Genomic DNA, 22,077 nt, shown 5'->3' with positions numbered 1-22,077 from the left:
TGGGATGCCCTTTCAGTTTTTCTATGGCTCCATCTGCTGGACAGATCTTGGGTGGTAGCACCTAATATGGAATCTAACATTGTGTAACTATAGCGTTGGTTATTTTTCCCTATAAGGATCACCTTGCACTTATCCACATTAAATTTCATCTGCCATTTCGATGCCCAATTTTCCAGTCTCACAAGGTCTTCCTGCAATTTATCACAATCTGCTTGTGATTTAACTACTCTGAACAATTTTGTATCATCTGCAAATTTGATTACCTCACTCGTCGTATTTCTTTCCAGATCATTTATAAATATATTGAAAAGTAAGGGTCCCAATACAGATCCCTGAGGCACTCCACTGCCCACTCCCTTCCACTGAGAAAATTGTCCATTTAATCCTACTCTCTGTTTCCTATCTTTTAGCCAGTTTATAATCCACGAAAGGACATCGCCACCTATACCATGACTTTTTACTTTTCCTAGAAGCCTCTCATGAGGAACTTTATCAAACGCCTTCTGAAAATCCAAGTACACTACATCTACCGATTCACCTTTATCCACATGTTTATTAACTCCTTCAAAAAGTGAAGCATATTTGTGAGGCAAGACTTGCCTTGGGTAAATCCATGCTGACTTTGTTCCATTAAATCATGTCTTTTATATGTTCTGTGATTTTGAGCTTAGAACACTTTTCACTATTTTTCCTGGCACTGAAGTCAGGCTAACAGGTCTGTAGTTTCCTGGATCACCCCTGGAGCCCTGTTTAAATATTGGGGTTACATTAGCTATCCTCGAGTCTTCAGGTACAATGGATGATTTTAATGATAGGTTACACATTTTTACTAATAGGTCTGAAATTTCATTTTTTAGTTCCTTCAGAACCCTGGGGTGTATACCATCCGGTCCAAGTGATTTACTACTCTTCAGTTTATCAATCAGGCCTACCACATCTTCCAGGTTCACCGTGATTTGGTTCAGTCCATCTGAATCATTACCCATGAAAACCTTCTCCTGGTATCTCCCCAACATACTCTTTAGTAAACACCAAAGCAAAGAAATCATTAATCTTTCCGCGATGGCCTTATCTTCATCCAGGATACTTAAAACTGACAAGAAAATTCTCAACAGAGTCTGCTGCCTTCTTTATTATGTTCACACATCAAATCCTCTTTCTCTTTCTCACAATCATTGGCATGTATTTTATGATTGACTTGTATTTTCTGGTAATTGTCATCTTTTGCTCCTTCTCTTCAGACTTGAAGAAGGGGGTGTCAGCTCTCTTAAAGCTAGTCAAGAAAGTATTAAGTTAGTCCAATAAAAAGGTATTGGTTTGTATTATGTCATAGTTTGTTCCAGGCATAATGAATGATACTATAACCCTGTACAAAGCTGAAAGTAAAACTGACTATGGAGTCCCTCCTGGCTCTGCCTAGGCTTTTATGTAGTTTTAAAATCCCATCCCCTTTGTGTTACTTACACTATCTGTGGGTTTTTGTTTTTGGTTTATTTGCTTTTCTAAGATACTAAAATAAAGGTAGCTTATTCTCAATTATGTACTTGTTTCCTTGATCTGGCTCTGTCCTCATTGCCTCTCTCACTTGTTCACTTGCTACTTATAGGAGAAGGAAATTCATCTGTTTCACCTTTGAACCCTGGGGAGTTACTAATTGCTCTACATAATATTGACTCAACAAAATGTGACATGAAGTCCATAATCAAAGGTACGAAACTGCCTTCCTAGTATCCCCAGAAACATACCATGCAAACCTCAGTTGCTACGAGAGCTGTCTTGTTAAATTTTAGAGGGAAATGTTTAATGAAAAGTTTGTATGCATTATTTCTATTAATATTCATAAATGCACACTCATTGCATGTTTCCAAATTAAAAGGCATGAGCTAAATCTAAATAAATTTCCCTGTACGTACCCAGATCAGTCCAGACCGCTGGGTTATGTCTCCCTTCCAGCAGATGGAGACAGAGAAAAACTTGTGAGGCACCCCTTCTTGTACTGGTGTGCCACCTGCAATCCCTCAGTATTCCTCTGTTTCCAGCAGATGAAGGTAACAGAACCTGCAATCCTGATCCTTTAAAAAAAAGAGAGAGAAACACACTTTGCCTTCGGTTGTGAAGGTTATTGTGCCTTTAAATTGTCCTCTGGCTAGATCACTCTGTTTAAAAAAAACAAACAAACAAACAAAAAAAAAACCATCATCAGGAGGTGAGCAGTGCAAGTCCTCCCAAGGGGTTGGAGTCTGTCCCCCTTGGTTGAGGCAAGGCTGGGGTTGGGGACCCTGTGAGCCTGTTTACCCAGAGCTGATCCTTCACACCGGTGAGTAGGGGGATTTACTGGTGGGCCGGTCCCTCCCCCTAACAGCCCAGAGATGTATACATTCCTCTGGTGAAACCTGTGCTGGTTGTTCCCTGTATGTGCGGCATGCAAATTTTTCTGAACAATAATATAGCAGCCAAAAAATTATTTATTTTACATTCGCACACTAGAAATGTGCAAGAAATTTAATATATCATTTACAACGTTGTAAGAGCGACAGAGCCCCGACACAGCCGTGTTTCGCCTCCAGCTGCGTCAGGGGACTGAAGTTTAACAAAGTCTTATGTGATAGCTTGAGGGGAAGAATTCAAATTGATTAGATTGGCTCATGGCTCAGAGCTCAAATTCACTGGGGACATCGTGGCTATGGTAGGTGAAAATCTCTGAACAGATTGAAAAACCTCCTGCAGACCACGGGAGGGAGTCAACGTTGTTTTCCAAATAATCCGAGTGAGCAAGGTGGTGGTTCTGTAATTTTATGTAACATCCGAAACCTCGGGCTGAGGAGATGTGCTCTATGTTTTCGAAGCTGTTTTAGAACCGGGCCGGGGCGGCCTCCAGATAGTGAGAGCTATGATCCAAAGAGATGTAAACTTCACCGCACATCCTCTTTTGTTGTGATTTTGCTATATGTGTGTGCTGTTAACTCCGCCTCTCCTCCGTGCTGTTCCCTGTATGTACCAGGATCAGTCCAGACCGTTGGGGTTATGCCTTCCTTCCAGCAGATGGAGTCAGAGAAAAGCTGAAAAGCACCCCCAGATAACCCGGTGTGCCACCTGTGATCCTCCAGTATTTCTGACTCCAGCAGATGAAGGATGCCATAACCTGCGGTCCTGATTGTTTGCAAAATTCGTGAAGGGGGTATCCAAACCTTAGTACCTTTGACTAGATCAACTTGTAGTATTTAAAAAAAAAAAAAAAAAAAGGGAAGACTGAGATCACTTTGTAATAGCAGGCAAGGCTGGGCTCCTGCCCTTGGCCTTAATACCTGGGAGAATATTGACACAGCCCAGTGAGTTGGGGGGGATTTACCAGTGGGCCGGTCCCTCCCTCCCCCCCATACAGTGCCAGAGATGACTTAATTCCTCTGGTGGGAGCTACAAATTGTATATTAAGCCCAGGGATGTACATTCCCCTGGTTGAGCAGCTCTGAAAAAGAAAAAATAAATACATAAATAAAAGACAAAGGATGATAAGCCTTTTAAACAGAGCGAGCTTGTTGAAATCTCCCGGGGCTCCGCAGGGGGTGAATTGCTTCACTCAGCTGATTTTCTATGTACGACTTAGATTGCCATGCTGCGAGGATCACGATGTGCAGCGTGTGGAGAGCCGGCAGTGCGGCTCTCTTGCGAAGGCCTCTGCTCCCGCCATATCCCCGGGGGTGAGGGGCTTTCGCAGCTGCCGATTGCAGGGAAAAGATCAGCGTCGCCGCGATCGCGCAGCTTAGGCCGCGGTCAGACAGTTCACAAGGAGAGGCCTGCCCCGTCCCCGACAAGCGTGGGAACAGCGGCCATTTTGCCCAATTCGGGGCCGTGATGCTGCGCAGGGCTCAGATGCACAGGGGGAGGGGATTTCCTGCCAATTTCTCCACCTACGTTAAGCCCCTAAAGGCCTCGCGATTTGGGGCATGATTCTGCTTCTCCTCCTGCCGTGCTTCGGGGGGGGGGGGGGGAGCCTTAAAGAGACAGCATCCATTTTCTTCTCAGTTTATTTTACTGCTTCACAAAGCTTATATGGAGGCTGAGGCATAAGAACATAAGAAATTGCCATGCTGGGACAGACCAAGGGTCCATCAAGCCCAGCATCCTGTTTCCAACAGAGGCCAAAAACCAGGCCACAAGAACCTGGCAATTACCCAAACACTAAGAAGAACCCATGCTACTGATGCAATTAATAGCAGTGGCTATTCCCTAAGTATAATTGATTAATAGCCATTCATGGACTTCTCCTCCAAGAACTTATCCAAACCTTTTTTGAACCCAGACTTGGATGGGCAATATTTTCCTCCTGCTAAGATCCCCAGACCTGCGGAGCATCAAGGGGCTCCTAGGACCCGGCCTTCCCGTCCCACTCCTGATGCTGAGCTACTGGCATCTTCCACTCCTCCGGGGTCCGTGCTTCCGGACCCCTCCACGGTGGATACGAGCGATGATGTTAACAATGCCGCTCCGGTGGAGGGGAATGATCTGCGTGTGCTCTGGTTATTTTATGAGGAGGAGCTAGACCCTTTGATTTCTCATGTGCTACAGGAACTAGATATTTAGGCTCCGCAGCCGGTGACTGATCCTTCTTCAGCTGATCCTGTTTTTTGTCAGGCCTGCGGGCCCCTCCTAGAACTTTTCCTTTCCATCTGATGCTTTTACAGCTTATGGCCCGGGAATGGGATGCGCCTGAAGCCACCCTAATGGTTAGTAGGGCCATGGAAAAACTTTACCCGCTGCCGGAAGAGTTCTTGGATCTTCTGAAGATTCCTAAGGTGGACGCGGCCGTGTCGACCTTCGCCAAGTGCACCACCGTTCCGGTAACAGGAGGAGCAGCTCTCAAGCACCTCCAGGATAGAAAGCTGGAGGTTCTATTTGAAGTATCGGCCTTCAGAGTTAGGGCAGCCGTCTGTAGTAGTCTCATGCAGAGAGCTACCCTTAGATGGGTTCAGCAATTACTCACAACTCAAAAGCTCCCTCCGGCGGGGGCATAACAGGCCAACCACATGAAAACGGCGGTTGCTTATACAGCGGATGCTTTGTACGATCTTCTTTGTACTTCTGCACGCACGATGCCCTCAGCAGTTTCGGCAATGAGGCTTCTTTGGCTCTGCAATTGGTCAGCTTAGTAAAAAAATCAGGTCTAGATCTTAGGGGTTTTTTCTTTCTAATTTCAGACTGTCTTGTAATATTGCTTTTTAGGGAAACTAGTGGAAAGGACTTTGGTAACCCAGCTTATTGCATTTTTACTTAATCATAGAATTCAGTTAGGCGGAAATTTTAGGGATCAGAAATCCTATCCTAAACAGGAATAGCCAGTGAAAGGTAACACCAGGTTACACGTACAGATCAAGTTTTGGATCCTAGGTGTTTTCATAGATTCATACTTAAAGCTGGATAAACAGATTTCAGCAGAAGTCAAAAAATCTTTTCTGCTTATGCCCACTTTAACAGGTTTAGCTGTTTCTTTAACAAAAAAAAAAGCTATGAATATTGGCATATAGATATAGATGCCACTATTTTCTGCTTTTTGGGCACTTCAAAGCAGATTATAACCAGGTACTGTAGGTTTTTCCCTTATCCCCAGAGGGCTTACAATGTATAGTTTGTACCTGAAGGAATTGAGGGTAAAGTAACTTGTCCAAGGTCACAAGAGTTTGCAGTGGGATTTAAACCCTTGCTTCCCTGGTGAATAGCTCACTACTCTAACCACTGGGCTACTCCTCCATTTGATTACATTAAGATTGGACCTCTATAATGTGTTATTCTTAGGACTGCAAAGAACAGCACTTTGTGGGCTTAAAGTAGTCCAAAATAATGCAGCTCGATTTAATTTCTGGGAAATATTTTCAGGAGCATATTTCACCAGTGCCTCAGGATCTCCAAGTAGGGTACAGTTTAAAGTGTTATGTTTGACTGGGCATGGTCTAGCACCATGATATCTGACAGACTTGCTACAACCTTATAGGCAAAATAGGGTATTGTATTCAGCAGGAAGTAATTTAACAGTTTTCCTCTGTAAAGGCTATGAAATTACATAGAACATGAAAAGGGTCTTTTCTTACGCAGGTCCAGTTTCGCTGGTGCTGTGTGCTTGTTTGATTGGGGATTATTTGTATTTCAGCAAACTGGTTACAGCTAATGTATTGTGCTTCAAAGCTAATATATGTAAACAAATCACCAAGCTTCTGTTTTCTGTTTGTTGTGAAGAAATTTGAAAGTTTTTATAGTAAATTTCCTCTGAGTCATGTATTAGAATGTTTGTTTAATGATTTGGTATTCTATATTATATTTGTGTGGCTTTGTAATTCCCTTTGTATGTATCCCGCTTGACATGTATGCCTGGATTCAGTAAGCAGCATATAGTTACAAATAAATGGAGCCACTTCAGTTTTGGGCTAGGTAGCACTCTGTTAGCATGGTCTCCTGTCTTGTCATCTAACACTGTACTTAATGTCACCTTTGTCCCTGGTTTAGCCACCAATCTGTGTTTTGGGGAGCGAAATGTGTACACGTCGGAGGTGCTGGCCGTGGTGATGCAGCAGCTGATGGAACAGAACCCTTTACCAATTTTGCTGATGAGGACAGTCATCCAATCCCTAACCATGTACCCACGCCTGGGCGGCTTTGTCATGAACATCCTTTCACGCCTCATCATGAAGCAGGTAAGGAACAAGATCTCATCCATTTTCCAAATATTCTTTACCATCCTTGCTAGACCAGTCAAGACAAGTAGGCTATATCTCCCCTTGCCAGCAGATGGAGACAGAAAAAAAGCTCAAAGCTGACTTCACTCCCCTTATAGGGATCTGGTGCATTCTTCAGCTTTCTGGTATTTCTGTCTCCAGCAGATGGTGCAGTTATGTGGATGGGTGCAGCAGTTAGGAGTAGGCCATTCCTGATGGAGCATATGCCGAATCTTGGGGCGCTCTGGGTGATAGGCCTGTTAAGATTGATTCTCCCTTCCTCCGTGTTTTATTTCTTACACTTGGGAATAGACTCAGTTGGGATCTGAATTCCTGCATTGATGGATCAAGTGCTGATTGGCCCCCATCATTGTTCTCTTGGAACAGACAACAGGAGCTACATATAAGGATAATTTAGGCCCTCACTTTCTGAGCATAACTTAAAGGAACTTGTTCTCTCTGAACCAAACAAGATGGAAAAACGGATAGGAAAGCATTGTGGATATTAATGCTTCTTGCCTCACAATGAGCTGCATGCATCTTCATATAAATTGCACAGGTTCATATCATTTATTTATTTTATTTAATATTTATTTGTTTGTTTTTATATACCGACATTCAATCGAGATATCACATCGGTTTACATGTAACTGAACAGAAATAAGGCAGAAGCTGCTTATTTTACATTGTAACATTTTAACTAAATGATAAATAATAAATTAGGAAGATAAATATACATAGTAACTTTGAAATGTTAATTAACATAGTAATTTAGAGAAATAACATTTAACATGTGAATTGGAGAAGATAGAGGAAAGGGGTGGCATAGAGGATTAGATATGTACAGTTATTTTACAAGGGTAACCAACAGGTGGTTGATGGTGGACTGGGGACGAATCATTTCTGAGCAGGAGTGGGGGTCTGTGGAGGGGCTAAGTTTCTGGTGGGAAGGCTTTTAGGAAGAGCCAGGTTATGTGCATATGTATGTTTGTATACATTTGCCTAGACACAAAAATAAATGAGTTTTATCAAAAAAAGAATTCACCATCTGTTGGCAGCTTATTCATTGCCTTTTCTGTTGGAAGACAACCCTTACCTAGGGCGGCATTTCCCAATCCTCTTCTGGAGGCGCACACCTAGCCAGTCAGTTTTTCAGGATTTCCACAGTGAATCATACTACTCCTTAAAAAAAACCCTTACTATATTCTACCTGTCCTGCCAACTCTCATCCTATCTCCCTTCTCCCTGTTGCCTCCAAACTACTTGAATGTGCTGTTCACTGATGCTGTCTTGACTTTCTTACATCACAAGCCATTCTTGATCCACTCCAGTCTGGTTTTTGCCCTGTACATTCAACTGAAACAACTCTGGCCAAAGTTTCCAATGAAATGTTTATGGCTAAAGCCAAAGGTCTTTATTCTGTCTTTAACCTCCTTGACCTATCTGCTGTGTTTGACACTGAGGATAACTACCTACTCCTTGATACTCTGCCCTCACTTGGATTTTGGGACTCTGTCCTGTTTTGGTTCTCTTACCTCTTACACCACACTTTTAGCAGTTCCTGCGGTGGTTCCTCCTCTACTGTAATTCCACTATCAATTGGTGTGCCTCAGGGTTCTGTCCTGGGCCCTCTTCTCACTGTATACTAATTCCCTTGGTACTCTGATTTTCTCTCATTGCTTTCAATACCATGTTTATGCTGATGACTCCCAGATCTACCTTTTTACACCAGAAATTTTACCAGAAATCCAGTTCCAGGTCTCAGCCTGCTTGTCTGACATTGCCTAGATGTCCCGCTGCCACCTTAAACTCAAACACGGCCAAGACAGAGCTCCTTATCTTGCCCCCACGCCCACCTCCCCATTTCGTTCTTTCTCTATTTTTGTGGATAACATGGTCATCCTCCCTGTCCCCCAGTCTGTAATCTAGGAGTCATCTTAGACTCCTCTCTGATGTCCTCCACCCATATCCAAAATTCTGCTAAAATGTGCCGTTTTTTCTCTGTAACATTGCCAAAATCTCTTCCTTTCTGAACACACTACTGGAACCCTTGTCCACTCTCATCAACTCCCACTTAGACTATTGTAACCTGTTCCTCACAGATCTCCCAGTGAACCATCTCTGTCCACTGTCCTAAATTCAGTTCCATGACTTATCTGTCACCAAAGTCGCTACACTCACATAACCTTTCTTCTGAAGTCATTGCATAGGCTGCCCATCTGCTCCCGCATATATTTAAAGCTCTTCTTTTTCACTTATAAATGCTCACTGTTCACTTTGCAGCACTTCACTACCTCTTATCTCTCTCTCTACACCCCTCCTGTGTGCTCCGCTCATTGGACAGGTCATTCATATCCGTGCCCTTCTCCTCTATGCCAGTTCCCAACTCCGTGCTTTCTACCTGGCTGTGCCATGTGCTTGGAGTCTTCCTGAAACTGGTGTATCATGCTCTCTCTCGCATTGTTTAAATCTTGTCCAAAGACCCACCTTTTTGAAGCCTCTTTTAAATCTTAGGCCTGATTGTTTGCCTTTAGCCTCATTGACTAATTTTCTTTTCCCTGTACGTACCAGGATCAGTCCAGACCACTGGGTTGTGCGTCTCTTCCAGCAGATGGAGTCGGAGAAAAAAACTGAGGCACCCCCTCTTACACTGGTGTGCCACCTGCGATCCTTCAGTATTTTCTCTGACTCTGGCAGATGAGGGTGACAACCTGCGGTCCTGATCCTTTAAAAAAAAATTTTTTTTAAAAGGGTTGATCTAAATTTAAGAGACAGCTTGTTCTCCTTAGAAGATTTTTGCCTTGTTGCATTAGTTCTTTGGCTACATCATGCTAGTTAAAATAAAATAAAAATAATAATAAGATAATCCTTTTTTTCTGGAGGTTGAGCAGTCCTCCCAAGATTTCCTTGGTGGAGGCTCGGCTGGGGTGGGACACCCCGACAGCCGAATTCCCAGAGCCCAGACTGCTGGTAAGTAGGGAGATTCACCGGTGGACCGGCCCTCTCTCTCTCACCTTGAGATGTTCTAATTCCTCAGGTGCCTCCTGTTGTGCTTGGTGGGTCCCAGGGATGCTTCTTTTTCCCTGATTGATTGTGGTTTTGGAAAAAACCAAATAGAAATAAGGAAACCTGGAACTCTTCCGACTTCTGGTCCCAACGAGAGAGACCCACCCAAACAATTAAATCTTAGGCCTGATTGTTTGCCTTTAGTCTCATTAACTAATTTTATTTTTTTATGTGCTTTTTTTTTTTTTTTTTTTTGGGGGGGGGGGGGGGGGGAGTTTAACAATTATCTTGGTTTATGAAATGCCCCAAGTCTTGCCCTATATGTAAAATAAATAAATAAAAATATGTTTATCATATTAGATTGTAAGCTGTATTACATAGGAACTCTCTTTATTGTGTGTTGTATAGCACTATAGAAATGTTTAGTGGTAGTAATATGCATGAGATAATTTCATACTTTGGAGAACCCAGTGTGTGCAAACCGGTCTCATTCATATGCATCATGGGTAGCTTGAATATCAGACTGGTTTAGGTGTGCCTTCAGGAGAGGTTTGGGAAATACTGATCTAGGGAATCCACAGTTTTGGCTAATGAAGAAAACTAAATTGCTTACCTGTAAATGGTGTACTCTGAACAGCAGGATATTCAGCCACACAATACTCTCCCTCCTCCCCTTTTTGTAACTGGCTTCTTAGCAAAGCTGTTGTATAATTTGAGGGACTCCTGCACAGGATGTCAAACACATGCCCTGAAAAGCCTCATCCCTTAGACTTTTCCAGAATTTTTGAGAAGATGCTCCATATCATCTGTACTTTGGATGATGTTACCCACTTGTTTCACTAATTATCCTGTTATCTACAGAGAATGCACATTACAGGTAAGCATTGAGGATTTTGTTTTGTTTCTAAACAAATTGATCCTCCCTGCAATTTTAGATCCACTTAATTTCATTAATTCCTAGTCAAACTTTGGAAAAGTCAAAACTGCATCCCTAAGTTCATTTTATTTTTGTGAAACTAGATCTGCATCTTGGTAAACTGCATCCATTCCTCATAGGACAATCAAGGCAGGAACACAGACTGTGATATGATAAATGGGGATGCCGTGAGATCACATGAGGAGAAAGGCACCCTTCCTACAGATTTTGCAGCCTGGAGTGATATCACTGCCACTACTAGCCTGTATGACATTCTGCTGTATAAAGTTATTGGACATTTATGGCAGATGATGCCCACTTTCGCCTGCAAGTGCCCCATCAGGAGTGAAAAGAGTAAAAGATGGCCACAAGGCAGTTTGTAAATCATTGTGCCTTTGTAGCATAATATGCTGGCAGAAACAGCTGAATTTGTACTTTGGGGTTGTGAATGGATGGATATTTATTTATTTATTTAAAATTTTTATATACCGACATTCATCCAGGATATCATATCGGTTCACATTGTAACGCAAAACAAACGCACGGCATGGCGCTTTACATTGAACAGTAAAAACATAACAAAGGCATTATCGAGAGGGGGGAAAATAACATGGGAAGTTTTGCATTAAAATTATAAACAAAGTTAGCAATTATATACATATGTACAAATGAACAAAAAAAAAAAATTATATATATATATATATATATATATATATATTCTATGGCAGATGTCATGATTCCTTTTAGTTATGAAGGAAATTAGAAAGCCTTATATTATGTTCCATAGGAAATAGTGCAGACGTTAATTCCAGGATTGATAATTATCTTTAATAGAAAGGGTTCCTTCTTATCCATCATTTGGATTGGACACAACTCCATTAATCTCATAGAATTTTCAAGACTTTTTGGTGTTGTCTTTACCTGCTCTAGTGGGGATCTCAGATACTGAGAACACTTTGCTGGTTAATAATCATCAGTATGTGTATGTCTTTCTTTTTTTTTGCCTTGTTCCAGGTGTGGAAATACCCAAAGGTCTGGGAGGGTTTCATTAAATGTTGCCAGCGTACCAAGCCCCAGTCCTTCCAGGTTCTTCTGCAGCTGCCCCCACAGCAGCTCTCTGCTGTCTTCGAGAAATGCCCTGAACTGCGGGAGCCATTGCTGGCCCATGTGCGCTCCTTCACACCTCATCAGGTAATGCCATTGCCCATGAGGGCTATCCAAGAACACCCTGTTCTCAGGAAAACTAGTGCTGTAGGTCTGAAAACTTTCTGGTGGTGCCTGATTAGGAGTGGGTAAATTGACAAACAATGTGATACTTCCCGTGTATTCTTTTTGCATTTTACTTCTGGGGGAATTCTGCCTCACTACACAATATAGAAATGTTCATAATTCCCCTACTTTGCAGAATTTCAATTTTCCCTCAGAATTTAGCTGTGTAGCTGGCAACTGCTTAGTGAGCTGATGGAAGACAGAACAGAGACAGTGAAAGCATCTGCCAGTGTGGGCCAGAAATAGTTTCAAGAGAGGATGGAGGGGAGTGAGAGAGAGGAGGTAGGAGAGAGATAAAGAGGCTGGAGAAGAATAGGAGAGGGAGAACTGGGCAAGTGACAGAAGCTGGTGGGGTGAGGAGAGACTGTTGGTTAGGGGGAGCATGGGATGAGAACCTGGTGGGGAAGGGGAGACTGGGGAATAAGGAGCAAGTAGGTATGACTTGGGTATGATCTATGCCAACAAAAACAATTTCAGTGTCTTTGAATAATAATTTTTCTTCATAGACAAGCTGGAAAGTCAGTCATACCCTTGGGTGATGTCATCTGATGGTACCAATGACAGAAGTGCATAGCACTGAAAAAAAACTTTTGTGCTCCACTGAGCATGTGCGGTGTGCTGCACATGCCCAATGATTGAGTGAGGTCCCCTCAGTTTGTTTTTTTGTTCCATGGACCGAATAGGATGGGTCCTGCAGTGCTTTGATCATTTGGTTGTGAGTTTCCCTCAAGAAACATGGGTTTTTCACTTTAATTTGACTGCTTTTTCCTCTTTTTCTGCAGTGTCCCTGCACTGTCTGGCAGGTTGCTGCTCTCTAGAGAGAACTTCTTTCTTCAGTTTGGCATGACTGACACAAAAAAAAGCCACAGAGTTGGAGTGGTGTACTAATAGTGACATGAAAATATCCATCACAGATAAGGTGTGCCTGTATTTCCTAGGTGTAGGTCGTGATGTAAAAAACATACATGTTCTGAGATGTTGGACGACCAGACTATCCCAAAGCAGCCTCTAAACTGCTCTATTTCGAGGAAGGCTACCACCACCTCTAAAGAGCTGAAATCAAGCCAAGGCTGGAATACATCCACTCTCCTTAAGCTACCTTGCTTGAGGCACACTCTAGAGAAGGGAGTGAGGCTTTCATTCTCAGCTTGAGTCTCTACAACTACTGCTACTATTTATCATTTCTAAAGCGCTAAGACAATTGCAGCGCTGTACAGATACACTTAAGAGAGACTCCTTGCTTCATGGAGTATACAATCTAGTCAAGACAAACATACGTGACAGACAGAAGTTTATGGGAAGTGTATTTATTGTAGAAAAGTAGTTAAGATTTAAAAGCAGCTTCAAAAAGGTGAGTAGTTAGACTGGATTTGAATATGACCAGAGAGGGAGAAGGAAACACCAACTCAAGAAGTCTATTCCAGGCATTCGGGGCAGCAAGGTAGAAAGCAGGGGGTCAGGAGTTGGCAGTGGAGAAGAACATAGACCTTGAGCAGGACACGCTGAAACTCATCCACTTTCCTCAAGCTACTGTGCACGATGCATGGTCTAGCAAAGGAGTGAGGGCTTTAGGCTTAGTCTGTTAAACTAGAGGGGGACGAAAGTTTGGTAAATCTTATTCGCCCCAGATTCCTTCCCAAGTTGATACAAGGCTAACCCTAGTGAAATATGCCAATACACTTACAAGTCTTCACCTTATTATATCAAAAACAACTAAAAACACATTATTAGGCACAGATAAGAATGTGCCCAAGTTTTATCAGCAAGTTTCCCGACAATAAATAAAATATAAAGTTTATATTTTTAACCATTTTCCTTTTTACTTATTTCAGTATGAACAAGTAAAGCTGGCATTATCAATGAATACAGTGCAAGCTGCACTTCCTCTCTTTCACTGAACAAAAGCAATACAGCATAAGCATTATTCTTTGAGTTCAATAAATTATATATTTCTTCACTATAAAGATTCTCCTTCCTCAACTGTTTATTGGAAGGGGCACTTTATCGTTTCTCTCCAATTGTTGCCCATTAGTTTTCCCCAACATAGAAATGATGGCAGAAAAGGACCAAATGATCCACCCAGTCTGCCCAGCAAGCTTATGCCAGTATCTGCTGCGCTGTGCAGGTTACCCTCATGCTGATCAGTTTCCCAGACTGTAAAAGTCAGGGCCCTCGCATACTGTTTGAATCCAATTTCCATTAAACATTGCCGTGGAAGTAGCAATGATAGAGCTGCATCAAAAGTAACAGGCTTAGTGATTAAGGGTAGTAAAAGCCGCATCAGCAAGTTACCCCCCCCCTGTTTGTTTGTTTCCCAAACTGTAAAAGTCAGGGCCCTCAGTTGCTGTGTGAATCTAATTTCCCTTTTCCCACTGCCATTGAAGCAGAGAGCAATGACAGTGTCAAGGATTATTTGTTAAGGGTAGCAACGGCCACACCAGCAAGTTACCCCCAGTTTCCCCCATGTGCTTTTTTCTTTATTTCCATTCATCCTTTCCTAAACATTTGAGAACCTGCCATTCTAAACTTATGGAGGTCCATATTCGGCCATAGTGCAACTCGGCACGGAAAACTTATGTCAAAGTTCTAGAAACTTTGACTGGCACACTGAGCATGGCACTATCCACATGTCCACGTGGAGTCTCTTCAGTCCTTTCTTTTTTCACAGAGCTACCGTCTCGTGGAGGTGGAGCTCATGCTCTGTTTTCAAAAGCGATTTTTTTTTTTTTTTTTTTTGCTTTTTCTTCCTGCACTGGGTCTCTCTTCGGTTCCCCTTCTTGGTCGATGAGTGTTTTTTCATCCTTCTCCTGTGCCGCCAGTCATCGTGCCTTTTGCAGTCCCTGTTGAGCCTCATGTAGAAATGAGGTAACCTGAAGTGGATTGCCATAAGTAAGCAGACTGTTGGTATTTTGCTGCACTGTAAATAAAGTACTTGGAGAAAAGTCTTGACTGCTCGTATTGTGCCACATTCAACACACATCTAACCCTCATTTAAAATTGATATCACCTGAAGTTAGTTGGACCCCAGGAGACACAAGAATCAAGATGTTTGTGTTTTAACAGTAATTCTTTTGCGTAAAACCAATTTTTTTCCTTGTTAAAAAAAAAAAAAAAAATACAATTTTAAATTGATTAGTTGGTTAGGCAAATGATTGACAAAACAGTGCTGTTCTCTACCACTTGAAGCCCATTGTATGGTATGAGGCGGATTACATCTTAAGGCACTTCTGTAAATGAACTGATGCTGGGTCTGCTATTAATAGATGTGTAAAGTGGTATTTAGTATTAAGAAAATAACATCGATAGCGATATGCCTCTTTTCTGTTGTGTGATTAGATTATTAAGAGGCAACTGCTTTGTGTGGTTGTAGTTCACCTGCACAATATATGCATATCCCAGTTTCGCATGTACTTTAACATGCACTGAGGTGACGCATTCCAGGGGGTGGAGTCAGCAGTTTCTCACTTATTTTTATTTTAAAAAGTGTGCACATAAGTGTGCACGCATAAGCTATGCCCTCAAAGAGGAGATGAAACTTTACATGAGGGAATAGGTGCACATACTTGGCCAATTACCCAAGTATTTTCGAAATGAACTTACACATATAAGTTTGCTTTGAAAATACTCAGTAAAGTCTGCTTGCACAAAGTACGTGCCAACTTTACCACTGTGAGGGCTGTTTGAAAATTACCCTCAAAAGTGGTTTGGACAAGTTCCTGGAGGCAAATTCCATAATCCAATATTAACCATGGAGATTTAGGAAAACCATCACTTTCCTCTGGGAGTGAGCAACAGGAAATGGATCTACTTTTTGGGAGCTGCCAGGTACTTGTAATCTGGACTGGCCACTGTTAGAGACAGGATGGCTGGCTCAATGGACATTTGGTCTTACTCAGCTTGGCATATCTTGTGTTCTAATAACAAAACACCAGAAAAGAGGAATGTTAGAGCTTTGTTGTGAACTCTTTTGTCTGGTACGGTGACTTAGGGTTATGGCCACACTTTTTTGGCTATAACCATAATTAAACTGCTGCACCGATATAATGTAACATTTTTCTTTTGACTTATGTTTTATAATTTTTCATTCTTGTTCTTACCCTGGATCAGTCCAGACAAGTGGGTTTATCCATCCCTACCAGTAGATGAAGGCAGAGAACAAAACTGAAGCACTGCTACATAACTGAGCATGCCACCTGCAGTCCCTCAGTGTTTCTCTGTCTCCAGCAGATGGTAGAGATGTTAAACCTGCAATCTGGAGTTTAAAAAAAAAAATTAGGAAAAGGTAGGAGATTTGTCTCTTTAATGAGCTAGGTTCCTTCGTGGGCCATCCCTTAGGTCAAACCGGGTTAGCAAGGAGTCAGGAATCCCTGGCTGTCTCTGCCTGATGCCATCAGAGGACTTGAATGCCAGGGGTCCTGGCTCCCTCAGTTCCTCTGGGTCACCCTCTCCGGTTCCTGGTCCTCGCCTGTTCCTGGCTACAATACTCAGGGAAGTATTCCTGCTATTGTCTTGATTTAAGTATACTGCCTCCCTTTTTTTTTTTTTTTTTTTTTGTGAGGTAAAAAAAAAAAAAAGAGTAGTAGGCTGCCAGCGCGTGTGAAGTGTTTGCTGTGCTGGAACAGAGGGTGAGGAGGGAAGCTGCAGCTGCACACCAGAGTTCCAGGAGTTTTATTGCTGGTGGTGCAATGTGTGTCCAGAGGCTGCTTTTCCACAGCCGGGGGCTGGGAGGGCTCTGCGGCATTGTGGGTGCTTGGTGCATCAGAAGATTGCGTTCAGAGCGCTGTCGGCTTGGCACGCATGTGAGAGCAGCATGGCACTGGTAGAAGAGCACACCAAAATCTTGCGGCCAGTGGAGAGAAGCGGTCATGTCTGACGGCAGGCGCACCTTTCCCTGATGGTGTTTCCAGGGACGAAGGCAGCTCCCTGGTGGCAGCAGACAAGTGTGTTACCCGCTGTTTGAGTGCCGGCATTGAGGCCGCCAGTGATGAGAGAGAGACGGCAGCCATCTTGCCTCCTCGCGGTAGAAGGCAGATGGATTCGAGGAGTAGGTGATGACTCCTCCCCCCCCCCCCCCCCCCATCCGAAGGTGTAGGACCGGGAGCGCGGGGAAGAGCCGGATGAGGAGATCGCTCAGCATACCAGTGATACGGAGGCAGTATTCTGAAGGTACGAGCCGAGGACCTGGTTCTTTGCATGCTTCTCAGCGCCACCTTAAAGACCGGGACCCAGGCAGAAAGGACCGCATGCTCTCCCATCGAGCCCCCATACTACTAAGAAGCCCGCAGAAATGAGCAGGCAACCACGAATGAGGAAGCTCATCAATTTGCACTGATGTGCAGGTAACAAGGCTGCACGAACAGCACAGGCCTCATTCTCAGAGTGCACCATGCTGAGGGCCGCAAGAAAGTTGGTGGGGGGCTGCTCTGTCATTTAGGCTTTGGACGTTCTGCGGAGGAGAGATCCATCGCTAATTTGGAATCTTCAAAGGTCTTTCAGGGGTGCTGGTGATGTCCCTGGGGTCCACCAGAGGAGGTGTCAGATGCAGATAAGCCCCTAACAGACCCAGAGAGGTTCCAGTGCAGGAAAGAGTTGATCCTAGAGTAATCCATCTGTTTCGGGAGGAGGAGCTGTGCCCTCTCATCCCTCAGTTTCCAGGGGTGGTCCCGATTCTGAATGGGCTACATGGTCCTCCAGTGGTTTGCCCGACTGAGAAAGCTGAAGAAGCGGGCGAGCCGGGAGTGGGAGGCTCCAGAGGCTGGTTCTAAGGTTAGCAGGACAATGGCGATTTCCACGGTGGTCAAGAAGGTGACGACCATCTCAGTGGCAGGTGCTGCTGCTTTGAAGGATATCCAGGATCAGAAACTGGAAATCCTCCTTAAGAGGCTGTTTTGAGGTTTTGGCTCTGAGCCTTTGTGTGGCAGTCTGCGGAAGTCTGATGCAGAGGGCGTGTATGTGTTGGGTGTACAAGGCGCACAGTAAACGGTCAGGAATGACTGTGGAGGCGGCTCAGGCTGCCCGCTTAGAAGCCTCTTAAGGAGGATTTCCAGTTTCCGATCCTGGATATCCTTCTCTCTCACATACGCAGGAGTGGCGTATGTGGATGATGCCCTGTATGACATGATCTGGACTGCAGGTGGCACACTCTGTTATGTAGCAGTGCCTCAAAGTTTTGTTCTCTGCCCCCATCTGCTGGTAGGGATGCAAAAACCCACTTGCCTGGACTGATTCGTGGTACTTCAGGAACAAAAATTAGCAGGTAAGAACCAGTTTTCCTATTTCTTTTTATATGCAAATAAAATTTGATTTGTAAATCATTATTTCTTTGTAAAAAAAAAAAAAAAAATTCATAAGTTTATTATTCTCTCATTATTGTCAAAGCAAAGGTATACATTTTCAAATTATCTTATTTATGAATGGTGTCATTCTGCTCTATCCTGGTTGCAGTGTCCTGCTTGGTGTATTGTGGCCAATACTGACAGCATTTCGACGAAAATCATCTGCTTCACAGACTAGAGTGTTTTGCTTGTCTGCTTCTGTTGACAACAGGAGAGTAATGAACATGAATTTTTACAAAGAAATGATTACAAATCAAATTTTATTTGCATATAAAAAGACAAAAAAATGAAAAATTTTAAAATGTCATAAGAAGAATGTTACATTATATCAGTGCAGCAGTTTAATTATGGTTATAGCCAAAAGTGTGGCCATAACCTTAAGTCATCATACTGGACAAAAGTGTTCACCACAAAGCTCTAACATTCCCCTTTTCTGGTAATGAAGGGCACTGAGGCTTGTTCAGAATATTTTTGTAAGAGAATATTTTGCATTCTAAATGTTCTCTTTTGAAAAGCCTCTCTCTCTCTCTCTCTCTCTCTCTCATGCACAGCAAGGAGGTTGCTTTGATTGGATGTGAATAGCTCTGACTTCATGTTCACTGTTTCTCCCACAGCAAGCTCATATTCCCAGCTCCATCATGGTGATCCTGGAGGCCAGTAGCAAGCAGGAAGTGCAGGCAGAAGACGTGCCACAGATGGAGGAGGTGAGACCTGTGTGCTTTTAGAGGGAAGGCAAAGACATGGGACTGCTTCCCTCACACCAGAAATCAGCTGAGTACTTTACAAGCACAGTCAGAGGGGAGACGTTGACAAACCTTAAGGAGAAAGGAGCAACAAGATTCAGATGAATTAGGGATTCCAGTATACGTACAGTAGGATAGAGATGTGAAATCTGGCAATCCAGATGCCAGACTTCTTTCTGTAACCAGTCTCTCTATGGTGTAGTGTATCATGGAAACTTGATTCACTACTGCCTGTGGAGTGCCTGTTTTGTGGTGGGGCAGTGTGTATGTGGGGAGTTTGTGCTTCTGCTTGTGCAATATTTATCCTGTGGAGGGATGGTGTATGTAAGTAGACCCGGTGCTTCCATTAGGTGAACTAAGTGGTTGCCTAGAGCACCAACCCTTGGAGGATGGCAAAATCACCAGCACAGTCCCATGGCCTCCCCAAGGAAAGAGAAAGCAAGGCCTGGCAAAGCCACCAGTGGACCCTGTCCCGCCAGCAGCCGAAGAAAAAGAAGCAAAGCCTGGCGGGTCCACCAGTGGATCCCATACCTTAGGTAGCCAAAGTAAAAACAAAGCCTGACTGGGCCGCCAGTGGACCCCATCCCACCAGCAGCCAATGAAAAGAATTAAGGCCCTGCAGAGCATACCATTCCACTAATGGCTGAAGAAAAGAAAAACGAGGCCCAGCATGCTGAATGAACCCCCATCCCTCTGACAGCTGAAGAAAAGTAGCAGTGAGGCCCAGCCTGGGTAAGTTTGTATGTGAGAGAGTACATGTATTTTTGTATGAGTAAGAGGCTGAAGAAAAGAAAAGACCCGGCAGAGGCTGTAAAGAAAAACGAAAACAAGGCCCAGCTTGAATAAGCTTGTATTATCTAACTGTTGGTGAGAGGTTATATGTATTCATCCAGTGCAAGGAGCTTCTGGCTCTTGGAAAATAAGTCCAGTTTTTGGAGGACAGAGTAGCAGAACTAGAAAAGCTGAAGCAGACACAATGATACATAGAGGAGCCCTTTAGGGGGGACAGAGCGGTCCCAACTCCAGTCTAGCATGCCTTGTGCTTCTTTTGGAGAAGCAAGGTCACCTGGCAGGAGACCATAACCTTGATGTGACAGAAAGTGGTCTTGTAGCTGAGACATGATCTCCAGGTGATACTTTATCTTCTTGCATTAAGGATGTCTCTCCAGGGGTCCAAGCCCAGCAGGGAACAGTTAAGATAGCCATTGTAATTCGTGATTCAATCATTAGGAAATTTGGTAGCTGGGTGGCTTGTGGGCATGAGGATCACTTGGTAACTTGCCTGCCTGGTGTAAAGGTAGCGGACCTCATGTGCCACACAGAAAAGATTTTAGAGAGTGCTGAGGAGCCAGCTGTCGTGATACATGTGGGTACCAATGATATAGTTGCAGAAAGGAGGCTAAATTTAGGCTCTTCCTTTTTGTCCCGGCCAGCCCAGTCCAAACAAGTGGGTCATGTTTTTCCTGCCAGCAGATCTATATAGAAAAAATGTTCAAAGCTGACTTTGCTCCCCTTATAGGGGTCTGCTGCTGTCTTCAGCTCTCCACTATTTGTCTGTCTCCAGCAGATGTGGAGGACTGGTGCTGCAGCTATGTGTAGGCCACTCCTGAGAAGGCTTTAGGCCCAGGTTCTTGGTGGAGCATAGACTAGTCTTGGGGGTGCTCTGGGTGATAGTCCAACACAGACTGGCAAGCCTACTAAAATTGTCGGGGATAGGTGAACAAAACCCTAAGGCAAGTAAAACAAATACTTGTATAGAAATGGGGAAAAGGGCAATATCTGGAAAGCTATGTAGACTAATGCTCATAGTATGGGAAATATAATCCCGGGTATAGAGGCAGTCATTTATGAATCTGATTTAGATGGAAGTTCCTTCACAGAGAATTGCTACACAGAAAGCAATGACTGGGATATAGTTATACTGGACTATATTCAGGAAAGACCAGATAGGAAGGAAGGGAGCTATGGCATTATATATAAAAAATGTTAAAGCAACAGAATTGCAGGGCTTACAAGGTAATTGAGGCACTGTGGGTTAATTTGGAAACAGGGAATGGAACATCTATCTATATTGGCATAATATACAGACCGATATAAATCACAACAGAATAAGCCCAACTGCACAATCCCGAAACCTGAAGTACAAGTACAGGATAATATAACAAGGTTTCTAGGTCAATTTTTTCAATTTTAACACGCCACATACATACAAATTTCTATTAAGATAATTATGTAGGACCACTGCCAACCGAGTCTGTATGTCAATCAGACCCAACGTGGAAAAGGTCACATTACTTTATTATTAACTATATGATTTGTAATGTTTCAAATAAACAATAAATATTGCCACGGGAAAAATATCTCAAAAGAGAATTCTCTGAAAACTATAAGTTCAAAAAGACATCAGAAAGCTCTTGTCCATCAATGAAATCTCACTCAGTCAATTGAAATACTTAGCTCAAACCGGGATTATAGATGAAGTCCCGACGTGATCACGTTTCGGACCACCCAGGTCCTGCTTCAGGGGTCAAATCTTCCAAATCCTTCAATGCAGAGCATCAATCAATTTTTAGTAAAATCTTCCCAAACTGGCAACTAAACTGGCGTCTTCCACAATCTTTCGTTGGCGGTCTGTCTTCAGACCCGCTAATTCAAAATGGCGAACATGCAGGGTATATATCCACTTCCTACGGACATGACGTCAAACCAATGTCAATCAAATTTAACGTGGGTAGCGAGACCTCTATCAGGTCGTCTGAATTGCAAGGTGCTATCACTGCACAGTTCTCAATAAAGTCAACACAAAAATATAGCGTGGATAGCAAGTCCTCTATCAAGTCGTCTAAATTGCAAAATGCTGTCACTGCACAGCTCTCAATAAGGTCAACACAGAGATGTAACGTGGAAAGCAAGTCCTCTATCAGGTTGTCTAAATTGACACTGCACAGATCTCAATAAGGTGAACACAGAAACCTTATACAAACATAGAGTTCCTCATTTTAGAAAGCCAAGGTGCCCAAATATTCCATTATGTGAAATCCAAGAATATGACACCCTGAGGCACCAGAGTAAAGAATGAAACACCAATTGATTATAAGAACCTA

General features: G+C 43.3%; 1 protein-coding gene across 4 annotated transcripts in view; it reads left to right on the top strand.

The window, feature by feature from the left end:
• The window catches only part of SYMPK (symplekin), a 169,067-nt gene that overhangs the window by 131,527 nt on the left and 15,463 nt on the right, over window positions 1-22,077 (top strand). For all 4 annotated transcript variants that reach the window (XM_029619579.1, XM_029619576.1, XM_029619577.1 and 1 more), the window contains exons 22-25: window positions 1,607-1,708; window positions 6,496-6,683; window positions 11,641-11,817; window positions 18,845-18,934. In XM_029619579.1, coding sequence (XP_029475439.1) covers window positions 1,607-1,708; window positions 6,496-6,683; window positions 11,641-11,817; window positions 18,845-18,934 — 557 coding nt within the window. The remainder of the gene's footprint in view (window positions 1-1,606; window positions 1,709-6,495; window positions 6,684-11,640; window positions 11,818-18,844; window positions 18,935-22,077) is intronic.

The sequence above is a fragment of the Rhinatrema bivittatum genome, chromosome 11 (assembly GCF_901001135.1).
Source record: "Rhinatrema bivittatum chromosome 11, aRhiBiv1.1, whole genome shotgun sequence".
In the NCBI taxonomy this organism is placed as follows: Eukaryota; Metazoa; Chordata; class Amphibia; order Gymnophiona; family Rhinatrematidae; genus Rhinatrema; species Rhinatrema bivittatum.
Note: the sequence above shows the minus strand (reverse complement) of the source record. Positions and strands in the feature narration are given on the sequence as shown.